The sequence below is a fragment of the Zootoca vivipara genome, chromosome 14 (assembly GCF_963506605.1).
Source record: "Zootoca vivipara chromosome 14, rZooViv1.1, whole genome shotgun sequence".
NCBI lineage: Eukaryota > Metazoa > Chordata > Lepidosauria > Squamata > Lacertidae > Zootoca > Zootoca vivipara.
In genome coordinates this window covers 37852770-37873001 of record NC_083289.1, presented here as the reverse complement: position 1 = coordinate 37873001, position 20232 = coordinate 37852770, and the positions used below count along the sequence as shown (strand labels likewise).

Below are 20232 nucleotides of genomic sequence, written 5' to 3'. Positions count from 1 at the left end.
ATTGGCTGCACCCAAGAGGACATTTCCTGGCGCGCGTCTCCGGCACGGCTCCCTTGGGGGTGATGGGGCCTTCAGGAGAACCCTTCCCCGCCAGGGCTTTTGGGAGCTGTGCGCCGGCTCAGCTGCTTTTGGTCCTCGCAGAGGCTGCAGACTGTGGCGAACGCCCTGCTGCTCTTCCTGCTGCTGCTGTCTCCGCCGCTACCGTTCAACGCCCCCCACCCCCAGGACAGGTCTGCGCAGCCGGGCTCCTCTTCCCCCGTTAGTATGCACAGCAGGGTGCCATTCCCCCCGCTCCTCCCAGGTTGAAGGCGCCCGATGGGGCTGGCGCCAGTGTCACGCTTTGGCGGTTTGGGTTTTGTGTGTGTGTTTGCAGGGCAGGGTTCCAAAAGGCTTTTTGGCTGCTGTGGGCAAAGCTGAGGGGAAGGGATGTTTCCCAAGGGCGCGCCCCCCCTTCTGCGAATGCGAAGGACTCAACGTCCCGTCGGTAGTTTTAAAAAAATTAAGCTCGTTTTGTCGACCCGCGCATGCACAGGTTTCGCGGGATAGTTTGGAAAGCCCAAGCTCATCTCTGCATACGATGGGCATTATCGTTGGCCGCGCTCCATCACACAAACAACATGAGTTTTTCTGCTGGCTGCAGCTGCTGCCACAAGAGCCTGTGCTGTGTACCGTACACAGAAATATGATTGGCCGGGGGGGGGGGGGAGAAGGTGGTCTCGCCTAGGGTGCAAAAAACCCTAGCACCGGCCCTGGTCCTGGATACAGATTCAAGTTATTTGTACAGTGTGTGACTTACTAAATCAAATTTGGCTAGCATAGTATTATGTGTGGCTGACACTCTTGTCTCCTTCAATGTTAAAACTGAAATCCTTTGTTCCGGTTTCTCTACTTCTCCTACCCTTTTCCTCCAAGCTCTACCTCCTCCCTATATCCCCCTCAATCCTTTCCTCTTTTCATCACCCCCCCCCCAATCTCACTCTAGGGCTTTATTACCCTGTTATCCTTGTCTAACTCCTCTAAACTCCTCCTTTCATTTTTTACAACTCGTGGTTGCTAGCTTCCCTGCCATTGCCACACCTGTAGAGAGAAGCGGATTACTTTTGGGGGGGATTCTTACAGTGCATACACTAGGCAAAGGTTTACATGGCGGTGGGGAACTTGTGGTCCCCGAGGTATTGTTGGAACTCACAACTCCCATCAGTGTCAGACAGCATGAACAGGATGATGGGAATCATAATCCAATAACCTCTTGAAGGCCACAGGGTTCCCATCCCTTCCCAAATGCAAGTTGTGTTATACAGACTTGATTGCTTAGACTAGAGTCTGATAGATTGTTGGGTTTTACATAGTCCAATATAAATGATGATGATGTTGGCCTGATCAGAAGAGTGTGGTGTATTTTGCAGGTCTCCTATCAGCTGGCACCGACAGAGGGAAGATAGCTATGTGGAGGAAAGTGGCATCCCCTTGCTCACAGGAAGCCAAGGACAGCTGGAAGCTTCAAGCACCTACTGAGCTTGAGGGGAATATAATTCAAATACAGGTGAAACAGTGAATATATTCATTTTTACTTTTTTCTTTATTTAGGTGTAATAGTGTGTACCAAGGAGGATGCATTCACCAGTAAGCAGGTTTGGTGCACAGATTAAACTGCCTGAAACAGGCTGCTGCCACCCTTCCTCCTTGCTCTTCTCTCCCAACCCCTATTTTAAGTAGGTATGCATATATATAATTGCATGTCCAATTATAGTAGAGTAGGGCTGGACTCTCGTTGGGCAGATGTGTGCCTCTGATTTCTGGAACTTTTATGAATCTTGCTGGTTTCCCCTCCCGACCTATTTGGCGGATTGGTTTCACTTGACTCATGGTTCCTGAATCGCTTGCAAAAGGAAACATCTGTACATTTCCCAGTCCACCCCAACTGTATTTAAAAATTATTTCACAGAGGACAAAACCATGACAAATTTTTGTATCTGACAAGATTTCATGAGCTGACAACTAGTTTTTCATCAAAATTCCATTGGATATATCTTTCCACATAAGAGGAGCTTTGTAAGCTATAGAAGTCACATTATTCAGAGGTAAAATTAAAACAATTTGGGAACAGCTTTCAGAATTTCTATACCAGGCATCCCCAAACTGCGGCCCTCCGGATGTTTTGGCCTACAACTCCCATGATCCCTAGCTAACAGGACCAGTGGTCAGGAAGATGGAAATTGTAGTCCAAAACATCTGGAGGGCCGAAGTTTGGGGATGCCTGTTCTATACACTCTGTCATATCAGAAGTTACAGTATTAACCAGTCTCGCCCAGTCATGCTGCCTTGAGTATGAGCTGTAAAAGAGAGCCCCTCCATACTACTAGACAAACCTCTTCTTCACCTTATTAGACTCTAGAGCAGTAGGTGGGGAACCTGTGTCTCTCCAGATGTTGCTGAACTACAACTTCCATCATCCCTGAACATTGACTGTGCTGTCTGGCACTGATGGGAGTAGGATGTCTAGAGGGCCATGAGTTTCCCATTGTTTGGAATAAGTGGAACCAAATGTTCTATTTTGAGTGGTAACTTGCACAGAGACGAGGGAGATAATAATAATAATAATAATAATAATAATAATAATAATAATAATAATAATAATAATAAATTAATAATAATATTGTTTGTTTATTATTTATACCCCGCCCACCTGGCTGGGATTCCCCAGCCACTCAGGGCAGCTCCCAACAGAATATTAAAAACATGATAAAGGATCAAACATTTTTTAAAAATGACTCCATCGGTACAGATGTTGCTTCAGCAGCAGTCATTCTCAGACCAAGCTTTAAATAGGAACTACAGCGCTATCTCAATAGCTAGCTCTGCTTTTGCTGAGAGGAGCCTCTTGATTTAAAGGGGTCCAACCTGCTTTAGCACTCATTGACTCTCATGGAGCAGGGAAGATTGTAATTGTGCTAGGACTTCACTCAGGAATCCCCTAAGTCAAAGAAGGGCCATGGGGTAGTGGCAGCACAGGCTCATCTTGTATCAGTGCTTCCAGTTGGCTAGGTCCTCCTGGGGCTGGCCCAGAAGGCAATTCCCATTCCACTCCAAATCCACAAGCATGAAAACTGCTATAGAATTTTGAACTTCACTGAGTGAAGTTTTAAAAAGAAATAATGTAGGTGGTATTTGCTTTTTGCTCATGCTTTTTTTTAAAGAATCTAATGCTCTAGTTCAAATGCATTGTGTTAATTTTCTAATTTAAAATGAGTTACTTGTTGTACTTAATCTCTCTTTCTTCATATTGTCTCTAGTGGGGATCCAAAAAAAATTTGTTGGCTGTGAACACAGGCAGCTCTGTAGCAATCCTTAATGAACAGGCAATGTTGTCACACTTTCACCAGCAAGTGGCAGTGGTGCAAATTTCACCAAACCTATTCAATATTACCTCCTTCAGCACAGGAATGACTGACAACCTTCGCATCGACATGCACGTGAATGGAGTGTGTTGCACTAAGGTAACTTGCATCACTGCCAATAGATTTTCTTGTCAGGTTGGGGTTCTTTGTTGGGGGATGGAAAATATGGTGCTTATTTATTTTTTAAAAAAAGGATGCAGAGCAGCAGTAACAATGGATACAGCATCCCTTCTACTGTTGCCTGTAGGGAGGAAAATTACCGTAGGGTCTTCCTAGCCCCCTGATGTTAACATAAATATTTACATGGGTGCAGAGGGAAGTGGATTTGAAGCTTTGTTGCTGTTGCATGACATCTAAACAAGTCTAGCAGTTCAGAGCAAAACCTTGACTGTATGGATGTAACATCCTTTCCTAGCAACAAGACGCAGAACACCTTCACTGCTTCCTTACTGCCTTAGTCTGAAGAAGCTCATTGTATTCATTTTACATATTTACTGTCAGATTGATCTGGTATTTTATTGCAATTTATTGATAAATTAGTCCTGGGTTGCTAGTAGTAAAGGGTGGTAGCATTTAGCAACAACTGGTTTTATGTATTTTCTGTTTGCAAAGCACAAGTTTTAAGATACATTTTTTAACAATTCTGTGGCAAACCTTAGGATGCTGTAGCATTCTGGAATGGAAAGCAAGTTGCTATATTCGAACTCTCAGCTGCCACTGCACGAAATTCAGGTAATATGAATGGACTTCAGCAGAGTAACTTGTGAGTGTGGATGTTGGATACAAAGTACGCTGAGGATGTATATACAGTCAAAGTATGTATGTATGTATTTAATATTTACAATCCATCCTTTCTCCAGGGTGCTTGTGTTTTTTTGCCTTGTGATATAGGCTGTGCTGGAAGGTAGTGCTTTTCCCAAGACTACTTAGTGATGAGTGGAGATTTCCCACATCCAGACTCAGTACCTCTCCATATACAGTCTTCTTTTATATATATTACCAGTTTGCACAATATAAATGGTGGCCTAGAGAGGCAGCAGAGTCATAAAAGTATGCAGAATATAATTACCAAAGACTGAGCACATGAATTCACTATGTTCAGGAGGCTGCGTCCCTGGTGCTCTTTTTATTGGATCTGGTTAAAAAGCAGGCATTGTATGTTTTGTAAACTCTGAATAGTATTGAAGTCAAGTAGGTGCAGTAAGATCCAATATTCTTTCCTGCCTTATGAGCCTTATTTAATATGGTATCGAGGAAGTACTGTATCTGGAAAGACTTTCTGTAGTGCAGTTTACTGTACTTAAAAATATAGCCTGATTTACATTTTTACAATTGATCTTGGATAGAATTAATGCATGAAAGACAAGGTAGGAGAAAAATAGTGATCATTTTGCTGAGTGCTACACTGATTGATGGAAGAATATGATGATGATTAACTGGAAATTACACATATTTTATGGACCATCTGGATGCAACTCTTAACTGTTTCTTTCAATAGGTTGTGATTGTAATGGAGAAGTTCTCTCTTATGTGGTTCCAGGTTCTTTCCCTTGTGATTCCCCCGTGCTGGCTATGCATGAAGAAAATCTTTACACAGTTGAGCCAAATCGTGTTCAAGTTCGCACCTGGCAGGTAAGCAAGCCAATTTTTATGTGAGGATGATTGCAGGTGGCTGCCTCATGACGAAGGGTGGCAGGGCGACATTTGGTACCAGCACCAAAGGCAGACTTACCAATACAATCAGGCCAGTTAACAGTAATGTCATTGTTTAACCTTCCTGCCAAACCTGCTTACATAAAAGTGGTGATGATTAGATCAGAACGGCACACTTGGCAGCCTAATCCTATGTAGAGACACAGAGGGCCACAAAAATTAATTAAAAATGGCCTTTCCCCTTTATCTCTGCCCTATCCAACATGTACATTCCCCTCCCATTTTTCCTCAGTTGGAGAAAAATACCCTGAGGAAAAGATATAATTTTTCCAGTCTCTTCCCCCCACCCCCATTTCATTTCATTTGTGTGCTATGGTTCCCTATAGAACTGAGGTAGGAAACCTCCAAATTTTCTTGGACTCCAATTCCCATCAATCACAACTGGCATGGCCAGTGGTCAGGGCTCCATCAGGAGGAAGGGCAGGATATAACTCGAATAAATAAAATGTATGGCAGTTGTAGTTCAGTGACATCCGAAGGGCGTCAGCTTCCCCATCCCTACTGTAGCAGAAGAAGTTAAGTACTAGGCTCCCATGCTGGGACAATGGAATACTTCATAATTTGTTATTTCTTTCCTATGAGTGTGTGTGTTGATGACACATGCTATTCAGACATCTATTTTGGAAACTGTGACCCCAGATATTTAGATAGATAGATAGATAGATAGATAGATAGATAGATAGATAGATAGATGATAGATAGATCCTACAGTTAATATGTGATGTTAAAGTTTCAGATTGGTAGAACTGGATAGTTGTGGAGGGTACCTTTTTTCTTTTCAAACATTTTGATGTCTTTGTTAGATATGGTGCTGTGGGTCTACTTGGTAATGAATCAAAATGGTCTTTTGTGGTAATATATAAATGAAAGGAAAGTGATGGTTTTAAAGTTGCTGCTCTTTTTCTCTGCCAGGGCACTGTAAAGCAGCTGCTGGTGTTCCCTGAATCTGAAGGGAATCCATGCCTCCTGAATGTCTGTGGAAATTTCTTGACTGTGGGAACAGACCTGGCTCACTTTAAAATCTTTGATCTTTCTCGCAGGTACAAATAAGCAATTACTGGAACTTGATTATATATCTTTTGGTTCCTTTTTAAATGTAAGGTTCATTGAAATATTATTCTTCACACTAAAATATATGGGGTAGATTTTTGCTGTTTTATAGATTTATGTAATGAATATAAACTGAATTTCTTAAGAAGTACAATTGTGTGGCAGAGATGACCTGTAGTGACTCAGAATTTGCAATAGGCTTCAGACATTATCGTGATCATAGATCATTCTGTTTGTATTGAAATATGACTCAAGTATAATTTCCTTTCATGATTCAACATGTAGAACCTTTGTAGATGCTGAAGTTTTTGAAACTTCTAAGGTGTGTCAGGCACAGTACAGGTTGTGTCACAAACTTTTTGGTGTGTTCTGTGATATATATTTTATATTTGTAGTGCAGAAGTTGACATGGGTGTGCTTGCTAGCATAAAGCAGCCATGCAGAGTTTGTGTGGGAAGGAAAGAACTTGTAATTCCATCTGGTGTGATATTGACTAATAACATCATGAGCCATTTTCTTCCTCACTGTGGATTGCTCCTCAAAGATTACTTACCATGTGGATATCATTGCTTTGTACCGTGTTTCCCCCTTTTTAATACGTAGTCATAAAGTAAGCCAGGGCAGCAATTTTAAGCATTTGCGAAAGATAAGCCATACCCCGAAAATAAGACATAGTGTATCTCCATGCCTGCAGCAGCGCGGGCGGAGAGCTGAGCCAGCGGCCGGGCCTCTGTTGCTTCTAGCCCAGTTTCTAGTTTCTAGCCCAGCAGCTTGGAGCACCCAGGAGCACCGGAGCCAGCGGCCCTGCTTCTGCCTGGCCGAGGAGGCCTGCTGTTCCGCCGCCCGGAACCGGCTGCTGGAGCGCGCGGAGCGCCCAGCAGCCCCGGAGCCGAGCGCCAGAGCCAGCGGCCTCAGCTCCATCCAGCCGCCGCCGTCCCGCCGCCCGGAAACGGCTGCTGGAGCGCACGGAGCGCCCAGCAGCCCCGGAGCCGAGCGCCAGAGCAAGCGGCCTCAGCTCCATCCAGCCGCCGCCCTGCCGCCCGGAAACAGCTGCTGGAGCGCGCGGAGCGCCCAGCAGCCCCGGAGCCGAGCGCCAGAGCAAGCGGCCTCAGCTCCATCCAGCCGCCGCCGTCCCGCCGCCCGGAAACGGCTGCTGGAGCGCACGGAGCGCCCAGCAGCCCCGGAGCCGAGCGCCAGAGCAAGCGGCCTCAGCTCCATCCAGCCGCCGCCGCCCCGCCGCCCGGAAACGGCTGCTGGAGCGCGCGGAGCGCCCAGCAGCCCCGGAGCCGAGCGCCAGAGCAAGCGGCCTCAGCTCCATCCAGCCGCCGCCGTCCCGCCGCCCGGAAACGGCTGCTGGAGCGCACGGAGCGCCCAGCAGCCCCGGAGCCGAGCGCCAGAGCAAGCGGCCTCAGCTCCATCCAGCCGCCGCCGCCGCCCCGCCACCCGGAAATGGCTGCTGGAGCGCGCGGAGCGCCCAGCAGCCCCGGAGCTGAGGGCCAGAGCCAGCGGCCTCGCCTCCACCCGGCCGCCGACGCTCCGCCGCCCCGCCGCCCGGAAACGGCTGCTGGAGCGCGCGGAGCGCCGAGCAGCCCCGGAGCTCAGCGCCAGAGCCAGCGGCCTCGCCGTCGCCGTCCCGCCGCCTGGAAATGGCTGCTGGAGCGCGCGGAGCGCCCAGCTGCTCAAAGCGCCCAGCAGCGCTCAGACAGCCCAGCAGCATGGCGCGCAGTGCCCAGCAGTGCCCCGAGCCAGCAGCCTGGCCCGGCTAAGAAGACCTTAAGGTGCTGTAAAAACTGTAATAACGTAAAAAAAATAAGACATGCCACCAAAAATAAGCCACCCTGTGGTTTTTTGAGGGAAAAAAGCAATAAGACGGTGTCTTAAAATGTGGGAAACACGGTAGGAGAATGGGACACATGCCAATGCTTCTCATAAATGCACATTATATGGTTTGCTAAGTATCGGCACAATGGGAACCTGCAGTTAGCCTCAGTGAACTTTGCTCTGTGTGCGCAGAGCAAAAAAAAGTCATTGCACATGAGGATACACGCTGGCTTCTTACAAAGAAGCGAGGGTCATGTGAGAAATTAATACCTATATGAAATGACTCATAAATGAGCCAGAAATGACTTTTGTGGTTACCAAAAAGGCAACTATCTTAAGGCCAAATTAGATTACTAGGAGGATTTTATTATAATGCACATATCCCCATAATTTTTGGTGAAGAGCTTGCTCTTGTTGAGCAGACTGTCCTAACTGCCTCATCTTCCCCCCCCCCCGCCAGGGAGGCAAAAGTACACTCGAGTAGCAAGGCCCTGGGTGATCTGGTTCCAGGCGCTAGTGGGATTGCATCTGTAAAGTGTAACGCAAGTGGCAACAAAGTTAGCATCCTCATCAACAAGGTGAGTCTGGATTGTCCCTTGCTTGCGACTAAAACCTGAATGGGGCATGGTGTGACTAGGCCAACAATGAATCTCTTGTTGGGACAAATCTGTGATCAGTTTATTACAGACTGCATTCAACCCATGGCTTGATGCTCTGTGAACTACCGATACCTATGTGTTCTGATTTCTCAGCTGATTTATTGGGAAACCATGATTTTCCAGCAAACCAGGACTAACACTAAACCAGTAGAAATTGGAACATGCAAGGGATTGAGGGAGCATGCAAACACAAAAGTTAATTCACATAACACTCAGCCATGGCTTGGTACTATATCTGAACCAACATTACCAAAATGCAACCATCTACATTAGATTGCTAGTATCACACTGCTAGTATCACACTAGTATCACACTGTATCACAGGTTTAAGGATTTAGATTTGGTGGACAGAGTGCCTGAAGAACTATGGATGGAGGCTCGTAACATTATACAGGAGGCAGCAACGAAAACCATCCCAAGGAAAAGGAAATGCAAGAAAGCAAAATGGCTGTCCAATGAGGCCTTACAAATAGCGGGGGAGAGGAGGCAAGCAAAATGCAAGGGAGATAGGGAAAGATACAGGAAGCTGAATGCAGATTTCCAAAAAATAGCAAGGAGAGACAAGAGGGCCTTCTTCAACGAGCAATGCAAAGAAATAGAGGAAAACAATAGAATGGGGGAAACCAGAGATCTGTTCAAGAAAATTGGAGATATGAAAGGAACATTTCGTACAAAGATTACCATAATAAAGGACAAAAGTGGTAAGGACCTAACAGAAGCAGAAGACATCAAGAAGAGGTGGCAAGAATACACAGAGGAATTATACCAGAAAGATATGGAGGTCTTGTACATCCCAGGTAGTGTGGTTGCTGACCTTGAGCCAGACATCTTAGAGAGTGAAGTCAAATGGGCCTTAGAAAGCACTGCTAATAACAAGGCCAGTGGAAGTGATGATATTCCAGCTGAACTATTTAAAATTTTAAAAGATGATGCTGTTAAGAAAAATATGGTAGATATGCACACACACATATTACAAGCATACATTATAATGGGTAAATCAAATCAAATAAATTTGTACGTTAGGCACCTTAAAACAATGGTAGTTCAAGAGTTAATGTGATTTGAGGAACTACGTGACCAAGCTTGAGAACATCTAGAGAACCATTTTAGACTGCTTTGTAAATTTCTTTCTTCTTGCTCTGTTTCTTCCATCCCCGATTGTTTTTATTACTCCCCAGTTTTATGAACCATAGCAACTAGAATGAGACAATTAGGCAGTCTTTTCCTGTTCAACTTCTCTTATTTACACTTCTGTAGGCTGATGGGAGTCTTGACTCCAAGATCTGTTTCTATGACATTGAAATGGACACAGTCACGCTGTTTGATTTCCAATCTGGGCAACAGAAGGATGCCAGGGAGATGATCTCCATTGGACAGGAGGCTGAAGGGTGAGAATGCTTTTTGAGTCTGGGGTGGAGGGAGAGGTTATTGATGTGAATTAATTAATGTTAGTGGAAAAAACATTAATTATTTGCACAAGCTCACCTGAAGACTGCCTTATAGACCATTTAGAAGTTACACAGAGCACCCTGTACATTTCTTATTTACTCTTGATATACTGTAGAGTGTGTGTGTGTTTGCACGCACACACACATACATACACTCACATGCTATACTGTACTATACTATACTATACACTACCCCTTGTGGAATGGCACTGTGAGAAGTCTTCTGCTAGCTCTTGTGCAAGAGTTCACAGAACAGTACTAATACCCACACACACAAAAGAGATAAAGGGTCCTAGTCTTTTGAAAAGCCTCACAATATTTACTGTTATGCAGCTGGGCATAATCAGTTCAGTTTATCAATTAATGCTAAGCTCCATGTCTATATTTTTTCCCATGATACCAATTGTTTTGGTTGCTAAAGGTGGAGCATCACCTTATAGAGGTAACTGCAGCACTTGCCTCTTCCCAATGACAGAGGTGACTGCCACATAGGGGGACTTAATATTTCTAAGAAAAAGTATCAGTACCAGCCCAGCTCTGCGCATTATATTCTGTTCCCAGTCCACTGGCATGCTTCCCTTCCTCTTGGCTTGGCACCGCGGTCCTAAACTGGAAGTCTCCGGGAAGCACCATGATAAAGTAACAATGATGTGGCAAGGAAGAATGCCATGCTGCCATTCTTTTAGGGTGGTGTACATAGTAGCATTCATGCAAGACATGCTGCATTTTCTGTCAATTTCTGCTTTACCTGTATTCATGTGTGCACGGGTTCCCTCCCTCCCTAAAAAATTATTTGCTGCTCCTGTCAATCTGTTTCTTTGATTTCATTTGTGCTGGCCAGTAGTTCTTGTTTGGGAGAGGATCTGTCTATGAACCTTATGTAAGTATCATCAGCTGGAACCACTGAAATTCCTAATTAATTAGTTGTATTTGGAGTCTGCCTTATTTGGCTTATTGTTTTGCATTATAGCACTGCTGCTATACTCACTCAGCGGAGGGAACTTAAAGCTGCCTCACACAAGAATAAGCTGCTATAAACAACAATCTATAGTGTTTGATAGTAGTGCCATGTAGGGATGGATGAATCAGTTTCACTTTCACATATGTTCACCTACAAGATCATTATGTCCTGTTTCTGCATTACTCTGTTCTTTAAAAAAAACCTGCACAGAAATCTGCAGCTAGTCAAGTTTTTATTGGCACTTGTTTTGTTGCTGATAGTTGGCTTTATGTTCTAGAATATTAGTTTTTATTTTCCTTATATTGATCACTGATTTTAGAATTGCTTTCAGTGCTGCTTTTGAGTATGGTTTAAAACGGAAATGTAGTTTATAAATATTTAAACAGTCCACCAGGGGTCACTGTAAAACTGGATCTTCTGTCAACCAATATTCAGCATCCTTTTCATAGTGTTTTTAGTGGAGGTGTGTTCCCATCCAGTCTTTCTCATCAGTACACACTAACCCCAATTGGAATTTGGTGGCCCTCATGTTCTCATGAGTTTCTGGAGAGAGTTGATTAAATCAGGTGGCCCTACATGTTGGCTTATTTCTTTTCTCTCTCTGGAATATGCATTGTTGCGTATTGTTGGGATATGCATTGTTGCTGTGGTTCTGTCATTTAATTGTAAGTGCCTGCACTCTTAATGAGCTAACATTGGGGTGTCCTGTCCTCAACGAAGACGCCCATGGGGCAAGGGAGGCTTGTAATTGCAGCACCATGGAGAGCTGCAGGTGAACAATTTGCAATCCTGGAGTCTTAAGAATGAACTAAAGCCATTTACGCCTTCAGGACCAGTTCACCCTTCCTTGAGAAGTGGCAATGGAGCCTAGCATGCCGCCTCCTTCCTGAAATGTCCCTCCAAGCACATTGCCTGCCTTGACAGGTTGAAATGGGGATGTGGGTTCCTGGAACAGAAGTCCTGATTCAGCTCCCCAGTGGGTGCAGAATCTCAGGGTATGGATTGTGCAGGTCCCAGCTCAGGCTTCAGGGATCCCTGGCTCAAGAACCCCTGATCCAATGGACTTGAACTGTGAATTGGGCCTAGTCATTATATTTGCTTGTTCATTATTACATTTATATCCCACATTTTCTCCATGGAGCCCAAGATGCTGTGTACATGGTTCCCCTGGTTCTCTTGTTAGTTTTATTAAGGTAGAATGTACAGTAAATCTACGGTAACTCAGCTGTCAGTTGTCAGTAATAGCCTCAAGGGGTAAGTAATATGTCTTTGATGGCATCTATCATATGTAGCTGGAGCTCACCTATCTGATTCTGTTACAGTTTCAAATCCAGGATATACAGTCGTCTGGGTCTTGCTTGTTTGTCCCCCCACCCCCCAAAATCACCCTATACTGTATTTTGATTACTAATTATGAATGTGTTTTACAAGTAGTTGTGGTCTGGATTTATAGTTGTATTGTCCATATAGGAGAAACACCTCTCAATATCCAGAGCTGAGTGATCGTATTCCTACTAGTCACTTTTGGGATCAAAGCGAACCAAGGCTTTTTGTGTGTGAAACAGATCTGAACCCAAGTCAGCAGTCCCTGGACAAGAATCAGCAATCAGAAGAAAACTCAGTATGTCTTTCTCCTTTTCTCCTCTGGCTTGTTGCACTGTAGGGATTGGTTGTTTATGTTAACTCTGTGCTCAGGGGTTTAGCTAGAATGCTTCACTTGGTTGTCATGAGGAATCCTTCTTGAAGGTCTTGAAACTTAAAACAAAAAAGGCTGACAGTATGAAATATTGTGACAGCAGTTCACATGTTGTTTAGCTTAAATGATTGTCAGAGTTTGATAATAAGGAAGGGTTCAGCCAGGAGCCTCCTCTCAGTTCCAGGATTTGGGTATTTTTCACCTTCTCTTCACCTGCAGAGTGTCCAAAAGGGGGATAACCTCTGTGCATGTGTAGAATTCCCTTATCTCTGAGTGATCACAGCTGCCTGTGGATAGCCTTGCCCACCTTGGGCTATGGTCCCACCCACTGCCAGCTTGCAGCCCTTCCCACCAGCAACAATTCAGCCTGTGGCAAATTACCCTGAAGGAATGTGGCTCTCAAGAGAAATAATGTTCCTCATCCCATGTATAAACAGAGCTAGATGCACTAATGGTTTAACTTGGTATAAGCAGCTTCCACAGTCTAATATATAGCTCTGTTTTGTTTTTGTAGCTTCTCTTCAGCAAAGTGGTTGGCTTATGTCAACATAAATGTTTGTAGGGGCTTCCCCTGTTGAGTGAAGAGGTGGTTTGTTCCTGAAATACAGGACGCTTTGTTACTGTCTTTCTGGAGTGCAGGCTGATTTGTGGTGTGAATTTATGATCAGTTTACTTTAGAGAGGATCCCTGTAACTTGGCCATCCGTAGCAGGTGTGTGTTCTGTTGTTTAACTGACAACTCTGCCAAGTGAAAATGGAAAATAAAAACAAACCGTAAAAAGGATATTGCTCCATAAAACCCAAACAGTGTTCAATTTCCCCTTCCAGGTGGATGCTTTGATCATATCCTTCTTCAGTACTGAAGAGCATGGGCTTTTGCTCCATGATCGCTTTCCATTGCCATCAGCCTACCGGTCTCTTTTGGGCATGGAGGTGCCGTATTATTATTTTGCCAAAAAGGTAAGTGGTCAAAGAGTTTATAAAGAGTTGATCCTTGAAAGCTTCCCCCTTCTCTCCATGCAGGAAACATTTTGTTCTCTGGACCAGGTTAAGGTAAACGGAGACTTGCCTGTTATTATTTATAAAGCACCTAATGTCTTCCTAGGTGCTGTACAAATATTTCAGCAGACTTACAATCTAATACACTTGCAGACTTACAATCTAATACACTTGCAGTCTTACAGTTTTGTACACATGATACAAAAGTATAAAGAGACAGGAAGAGAATAGGAAAACAAGCAAATTCAGCCTCCAGTTCAAAGTTATGTAAAACATGGTCCTAGTTTTTTTGTTAAGACAGTGGTAACTAATGAAGGCTGTGGAGGGACAGTACAGTAATTTAACTGTGCAGTCCTTGATGTTTCTGTGGTGGCTGTTCCAACTACTTCTCCTTTATGGTTTCATGTTGACCGTGGGAGATGATAGCTTCTCCCATTTCAAAATGTGCTACCTGCCAACTACTGTCAGGTAGCACCGGATGTTACCCCCCTCCAAGGAGTGGGACATTTCATCATCTGGACAGTTGGATAGTCTGAATTTCCAGCCACTCCCTAGTTTCAGGGGTGACTGATAAAGGCTCCAGGAAGAACAAAATATAAATGTCCACTCTCTGGACCTTAGAGTAGGTAGGTGGAGGGCAGATGAAATCCTCAGGAGCTTCCATCCATCCAACAGCAGCAGAGGTAATTAAGTAGCAACGCCAATAAGAAATCACTAGAAATTACAAGTGATTTGATTTGTTTGCACTGATCTATCATTTGGGGCTCTTCAAATGTGCATAGAATGACACTCTGGAAGTAGCAGAAAAAAGCAGCATGATCAGCCCAATTCTATATGGTATAATCTGTTCATAGTCCACCAACATGCTTCCCATCTTCTTGGTTTGCCTTTTTAACACTGAACTGGAAGTCTTAGTGAAGCATGGTGACAAAGTAATGATTATGTGACACTGAGCAATGCCGTGCTGCCATTCTTTTTGAGTGACACACAGAGCACCACTCATACTGGATATGCAGTTGATCCCCATCTTCATTACAATTGAGAGCAAGACCCAGAGCATTGGCATTTTGGAAATGGAGAAAAATTAAATCCCGTTTTGGCAAGAATATCTGTGATAACATATTCCTTATACATAACTGGGGTGAAACAGCACATCTAGATTACAGAAGAAAGACCTCAATAGCTGCAGTTTAGATACTTGCCATGCCTGAGGTTTATATACTCTCAATGTAACAGAGGCAGCTTGTCTGTTTCATTGCATTTTCTGTCACTGTTTCTGCTTTTTCTGTATTATTCTTCACTCTGTCTACATACTTTTTTTTAAAATGCTGCTCCTATCATTCTGTTTCTTTTTCATTTCTGCTGGCCAATAGTTGTTGTTTTGGAGAGGCTCTGTCTATAAACCTTACGTAAGTATCATTCGCTGGCCTTTATTAAATGAATTTGCCTCCCCCACCCGGATTTCATTGTTTCAGTTCCTGTCACTTAAAGATTATGCACAAGGTCCTAGAAGGCTTAGAAAAGTAGGTTTGATGTCAGTGAGGTGGGCGGCATGAGAGAAAATGCAGTACTTCAAGTCTATGTGCGAGTGCCTTCCCTTAATTGCAACTCACAATGGCCCAGTAAACTCAAGATTCACTGTCTGTTCCCCCCCACATATCTAATACTGTAATATCTTTTATGTGACATTCAATATGGCATGGCATTTTTGTTAATACTAGTTGATGCATACCCTGATTCACCCATATAAACACATTAACTAATGGCAGCCGATGAAAAGAGAAGAATACTTATGGGTGAAATCAAGGTGTGTATCACTGGAATTCTCAATTACTTTGTTGCATTTGGAGTCACCATAGGATTTCCCTATACAGTATGTGTTGTGTTCTGTCTTCTGTTAACTCCTGCTGTTAATTTGTATCTATTTATTTATATTTGGCAGTGCATAAGCTGCATTATTTGTTTATATGTACAAGCCATTTTTCTGCTGAAGGCCTCTAAAGCAGTGTACAGTTTACATCATCTTCTGAGCCATAAAGATGAATGGAAGTGGGAGAATTCTCATATTACAAATTACTGTGTTGGAGCATTTAAAAGGCTTCCACATTGCTGTTGTACGATAGTCACTTCTCCCAGAGATTGCTCAAAATAGCTCAACTCTTAATTTTTCCCAAAGGGTGAAAGCTTCAGAAAGTACAAGTGGTTGGGTTTGCAAGTTGCTATTTGTACTCCTTAATAGTGTAATGTGGCACTCCTTTTAAAGACTTTTGGATTAGTAAAAATAATAAGTATAGTGCTAATATGAGGCTTTCACTGTCTTCAAAATCTAAGAACTGTTTTGGATAATAATCTAGCTTCTTTCACAGGCTTTAAAATTATATAGGAATTTCTTTTCATGGGAAAATATTCTGCTCGTCATATGACTTGTGCTTTCCTTTCAGCCTGAAGCTGATAAAGATGAGGCAGAGCCTAGTGGGGTAACACTCTATCAAATGGTAGCAAGAAGGCCATTGCGAGACTTCATTGGGTTGGAAGAGTGTGACAAGGCCACATGTGATGCTATGCTTAACTTCAGCTTCTATCTCACCATTGGGGATATGGACGAGGCCTTCAAATCCATCAAGCTTATCAAAAGGTAGGGATACTAACTTGATTTGGTTTCTACAAGATTTTTGTATGTGCTGGCTAGGATCCAAAGAGGTGTGTAAGTAAATCCAGATGCCCGTGGAACTTTTGGGCTTATATTTCCTGTAATGCAGCCCCCGATTATTATCCTTTTTTTTCAAACTCTGAAGTTTCAAAAGTAATTCAAGATATGTCATTGGAATGCTTTGTCTGCTCCTATAGCAGAACATAAACCCTCTTGGTCAGTTCTTGGAATTTTTTTCCTTGAAGGCAACCACACTGGCTACTTTATTTATACCCCTACAACAAACACAATGACTCAAAAATATAACAGTAGAACTGGCCACAGAGCCACCATTTGTTTTTAATTTCACATTATTATAGTATGGCTATTGCAATATTAGCAGAAATAACATGTTTTAAATATTCCAATATTTTATTTTATTTTATTAAAGGTAGTTAATTAGAACACATTTACTTTTTAGCATACAGAGCTTTTCCAGAAAGCAAGCCAGGCAAATTTTAAAATAAAATCCAGTTTTTGATTATGCGATCTTTCACTGCAGTCTTAGGAAGATGGCCTTACAAGTTTATGTTAAATTCTGGAGGCTGGCCGTGGACTGGGGTGGGAAATTAAGAGCAGGAAAGGACAGTTTGCTTCAACACAGATGCCTGCCCACACAATTTTCATTTCATGGTTCCAACTTGCATTATCTACAGTACAATCCTATACAACAGTACAGGTACAGTACAGTCCCATTCAACAGCAAGACCCAGTGTGTTCAGATAAGTGTCCACAGAACTATAACTTTAATTGTCTTGAATAATTTTATGTATGAAGCTTTATAGTACTAGAGACACCCAAGAATGGTTAGTGTATATTCTGCACTTACTTTTTAATATTCTTACTCTGATGCAGGTTTTCCACTTGCTAAATATAGTTCCTCAATGATTGTATGTGTGCTATGGGCGCTAATTTGTCCACATTTGTCCTGCGGTGCTGAGGCTTAAGTGACAAACTTGCTTTCTCCCTTATTTGGCATCCAAATTACATTGTAATGAAATTCAAGAGCCAGCTTGATTATTTTCTTTGTGAAGAAAATGAAATTGGGGTGGGGAGTGGAGTGGAGTGGAGTGGAGAAGATGAGTTGGTGACGCCAAAAATCAAAGCACAGATTTAAAGATATATACTACACAAGTCTCTAAGAAAGAGACAGTAAATATGTAAGTTCACAGCTCTGTCATCCTGACCTCTCTGTCTAAGTGGCTATGCCTATAGCAAAATTGTAGCATCTTCAGTTTTATGTGGCACACATGTCTCTTCCTGCTTTTCCCACATTTCTTTCTTCCATGTGTTCTGGACCTGCCCATTTTACAATAATTTCAGTGCTATGCCAAACAGAATTATGAGGCTTGTTGGAAGGCAATATTTTTGCACTCCCATTAGATAAATAAGGAGTAACTTTTATCTCTAGTAAACTGAACTCAAACTCTACCCTACTCCTGTGTCTCCTGATAGTGTCTGTAGTTTGTCTCTCAACTGGGGTGGACTTTGGTCTTTCAAATTTTCAGCGGCGCCCTGTGCAAGGCCAAAATTCAGCACCCCCTTGCCTCTTGTCTTCCATTCTTAGTTCACTACACAATAGTTGTGATGCCCTGCAGCATCCCCCAGGCTTGGTGTCCAGTGTGGCAGAACTGTTTGCACTGAGTTAAATCTGCCTCTGATCTCAATTTTTGACATGGCATCTTAAATACTCAATAGTGAATCTTTCAAATCAGCACCAAATATGGAAATGCCCAGTAGTAAAATTTGAACTGGGTAACTGTTTAGAGTGATGAAAAGAGGAACTGTGGTTATTAACATAACTATATAAATGGATCACATTACAGGGTGCTGGTTTTTTTTGGGTGTACTTCTTTATCATCGGTTTAATGGCATGCGAAGCTTTCCGAAACATTTGCTTTAAAGAAGACAAGCTTGAAACCTTCAACTTTTGTTCCTTAAAAAAATGTGTCCTTCTTCATAAATTCTACTATTATGTCAGTAGCTTTTTGGTTTGTAAATTTTGAAATATAAATAATTGTTCCTACCAGATTGGATGCACTTAGAATTATGGAAGGTTGACTCTTTAATATAATGAATGTGTTACACAAATGGTATGATGTTGATGAAAATGTGACATGGAACAAGTTTTCCTTTCCTCTTTCATGTGCTTTATGTTATTGGATCAAAAAAAGGATACTTTCCATAGCTAGGTTTTTCAGTGCAGGATAACTTTCTCTTAACCAAGTTTCAAGCTTGGAATATTGGGTTATCTTTCCCCCTTTCCATAGTCCTACAAAACTCATTTTGGGTAGATCTGCCACATTTCAAATCTGCCTAGAATGGCCATGTGCCCTACTTCTCAGATGATAGTCTTCTGCTTAAAGGCACCCTCCATTTGAAGGGCTTCCTAACTCATGCCTGGTTAAAGAACCATAAGGAAAGAGAACAGGGAGGGCTTTGTAAGTTGCTGTCCACCAACAGTTAGCACCTGGACAGCAGATTGCGCAGACATCTTGTTCCCCACCATGGTGAAATATTTTGTGTTTCTATTTAATTATAGTAATTGTTTCTAAATTTGCGACAGTACATTTAAATTAGCAGGCACACATTTATTTAAATCTCTGCCCCGTTTTGTCCTCATTTTTTGCAATGCATTTCCTGGGTTTGGGTACATAAGCGACCACCCTTAATATCCCTGACTTTTGACTGAAGTTGCATGAGGATGGTTGAGCTGTTAATATTTTACACTGTACATCAGAGAGGAGAGATGGTGTATAATGTACACATGTATATAGATGTAGCCCATCCAAGTAATAATGTTGGGCATCTTTAATTGAAAAGTGAACTTAGTGATTTCCTTCAATGTTTAAATTACATGGCATATTTTATAGAAAGCAGTCCATTTTGTATGTCGTCTTCTCTGAAGAGTCTGCCCCTTTTACCCACATATTCTCAACATGGTGACTCAACATAGTCATTCTCCAGCCCACGTCGGAAGCGAGCAGTCAGGGTACGACTGATAACGATGACTCTGGGTGCCATGCAGTCCTCCCGTCGGTGAAGGATGTTCCATATGAGAATGGCGGCAGCCAGTGTGGCCAGAAGGCAAGCCCCAATGTTCAGGTAGCAAGACCAGGACAGGCTGGTATAGGGTCCAATACGATAGAAGGTCACCAACCCAATGACCAGAACAAAACCTGAAAGAAAGGTGCAGAATAGAATGTGACATTCTAGAAAAAACACTTGTTGCAAAAGAACTTTGTATCTTGCCCAGTAATGCGCATCTGATAGTGGTTCATGTGTGCAAAAGTGTGCATGCACACACATGCATCTCCATATTTTGGCACTAGAGTAGTTAAATATTGTTATCATAAAACATAATGAGTGATATTTAACTATGTTTTAATCAAAAGTAGACCCATTGAAATTAGTAAGCATGAATAAGTTATGCCCATTAATTTTGATGGGTGTACTCTGAGTAAAACTTGGTATTGAATACCATTGAATAGCACTCAATGTAAATTTTCTGTTTAATTCTAGGAGGCCAAGGGACACGTAAAACTTTGGAACCAAGGTTACATAAATGGGTAGGAAAAGGAGACTAGAAACCAGTTTGACTCTGTGCATTTCTAGGAGATGCACAAAGGAAACCCATTCAACCAGTTTCACTTTCACTGAGCCTTTAGCAGATAGTGGTCACTGGTTTTCAAATACTTTCAGTGCTTAAACATTGTTTTTAAATTTAAAAGCTGTGTTCTGAGTTCTGCCTCTGTTACTGAGCTAGCACCAGTTGTGGCCTTTATCATAGAATTGTAGG

General features: G+C 42.8%; 2 protein-coding genes across 2 annotated transcripts in view; one reads left to right on the top strand and one right to left on the bottom strand.

Annotated features, from left to right (window-relative positions):
• Positions 1–20232, top strand: part of IFT140 (intraflagellar transport 140) — an 85337-nt gene that overhangs the window by 16170 nt on the left and 48935 nt on the right. Inside the window, exons 9-18 of the mRNA XM_035130435.2 lie at positions 1407–1543; positions 3294–3497; positions 4058–4130; positions 4939–5030; positions 6024–6151; positions 8443–8560; positions 9899–10029; positions 12521–12671; positions 13574–13705; positions 16186–16379. Of these exons, the coding sequence (XP_034986326.2) occupies positions 1407–1543; positions 3294–3497; positions 4058–4130; positions 4939–5030; positions 6024–6151; positions 8443–8560; positions 9899–10029; positions 12521–12671; positions 13574–13705; positions 16186–16379 (1360 nt within the window). The remainder of the gene's footprint in view (positions 1–1406; positions 1544–3293; positions 3498–4057; positions 4131–4938; positions 5031–6023; positions 6152–8442; positions 8561–9898; positions 10030–12520; positions 12672–13573; positions 13706–16185; positions 16380–20232) is intronic.
• Positions 16698–20232, bottom strand: part of TMEM204 (transmembrane protein 204) — a 34260-nt gene continuing 30725 nt past the window's right edge. The window contains exon 3 of the mRNA XM_035130445.2: positions 16698–19612. Within this exon, the coding sequence (XP_034986336.1) occupies positions 19368–19612 (245 nt within the window). The 3' untranslated portion in view covers positions 16698–19367. The remainder of the gene's footprint in view (positions 19613–20232) is intronic.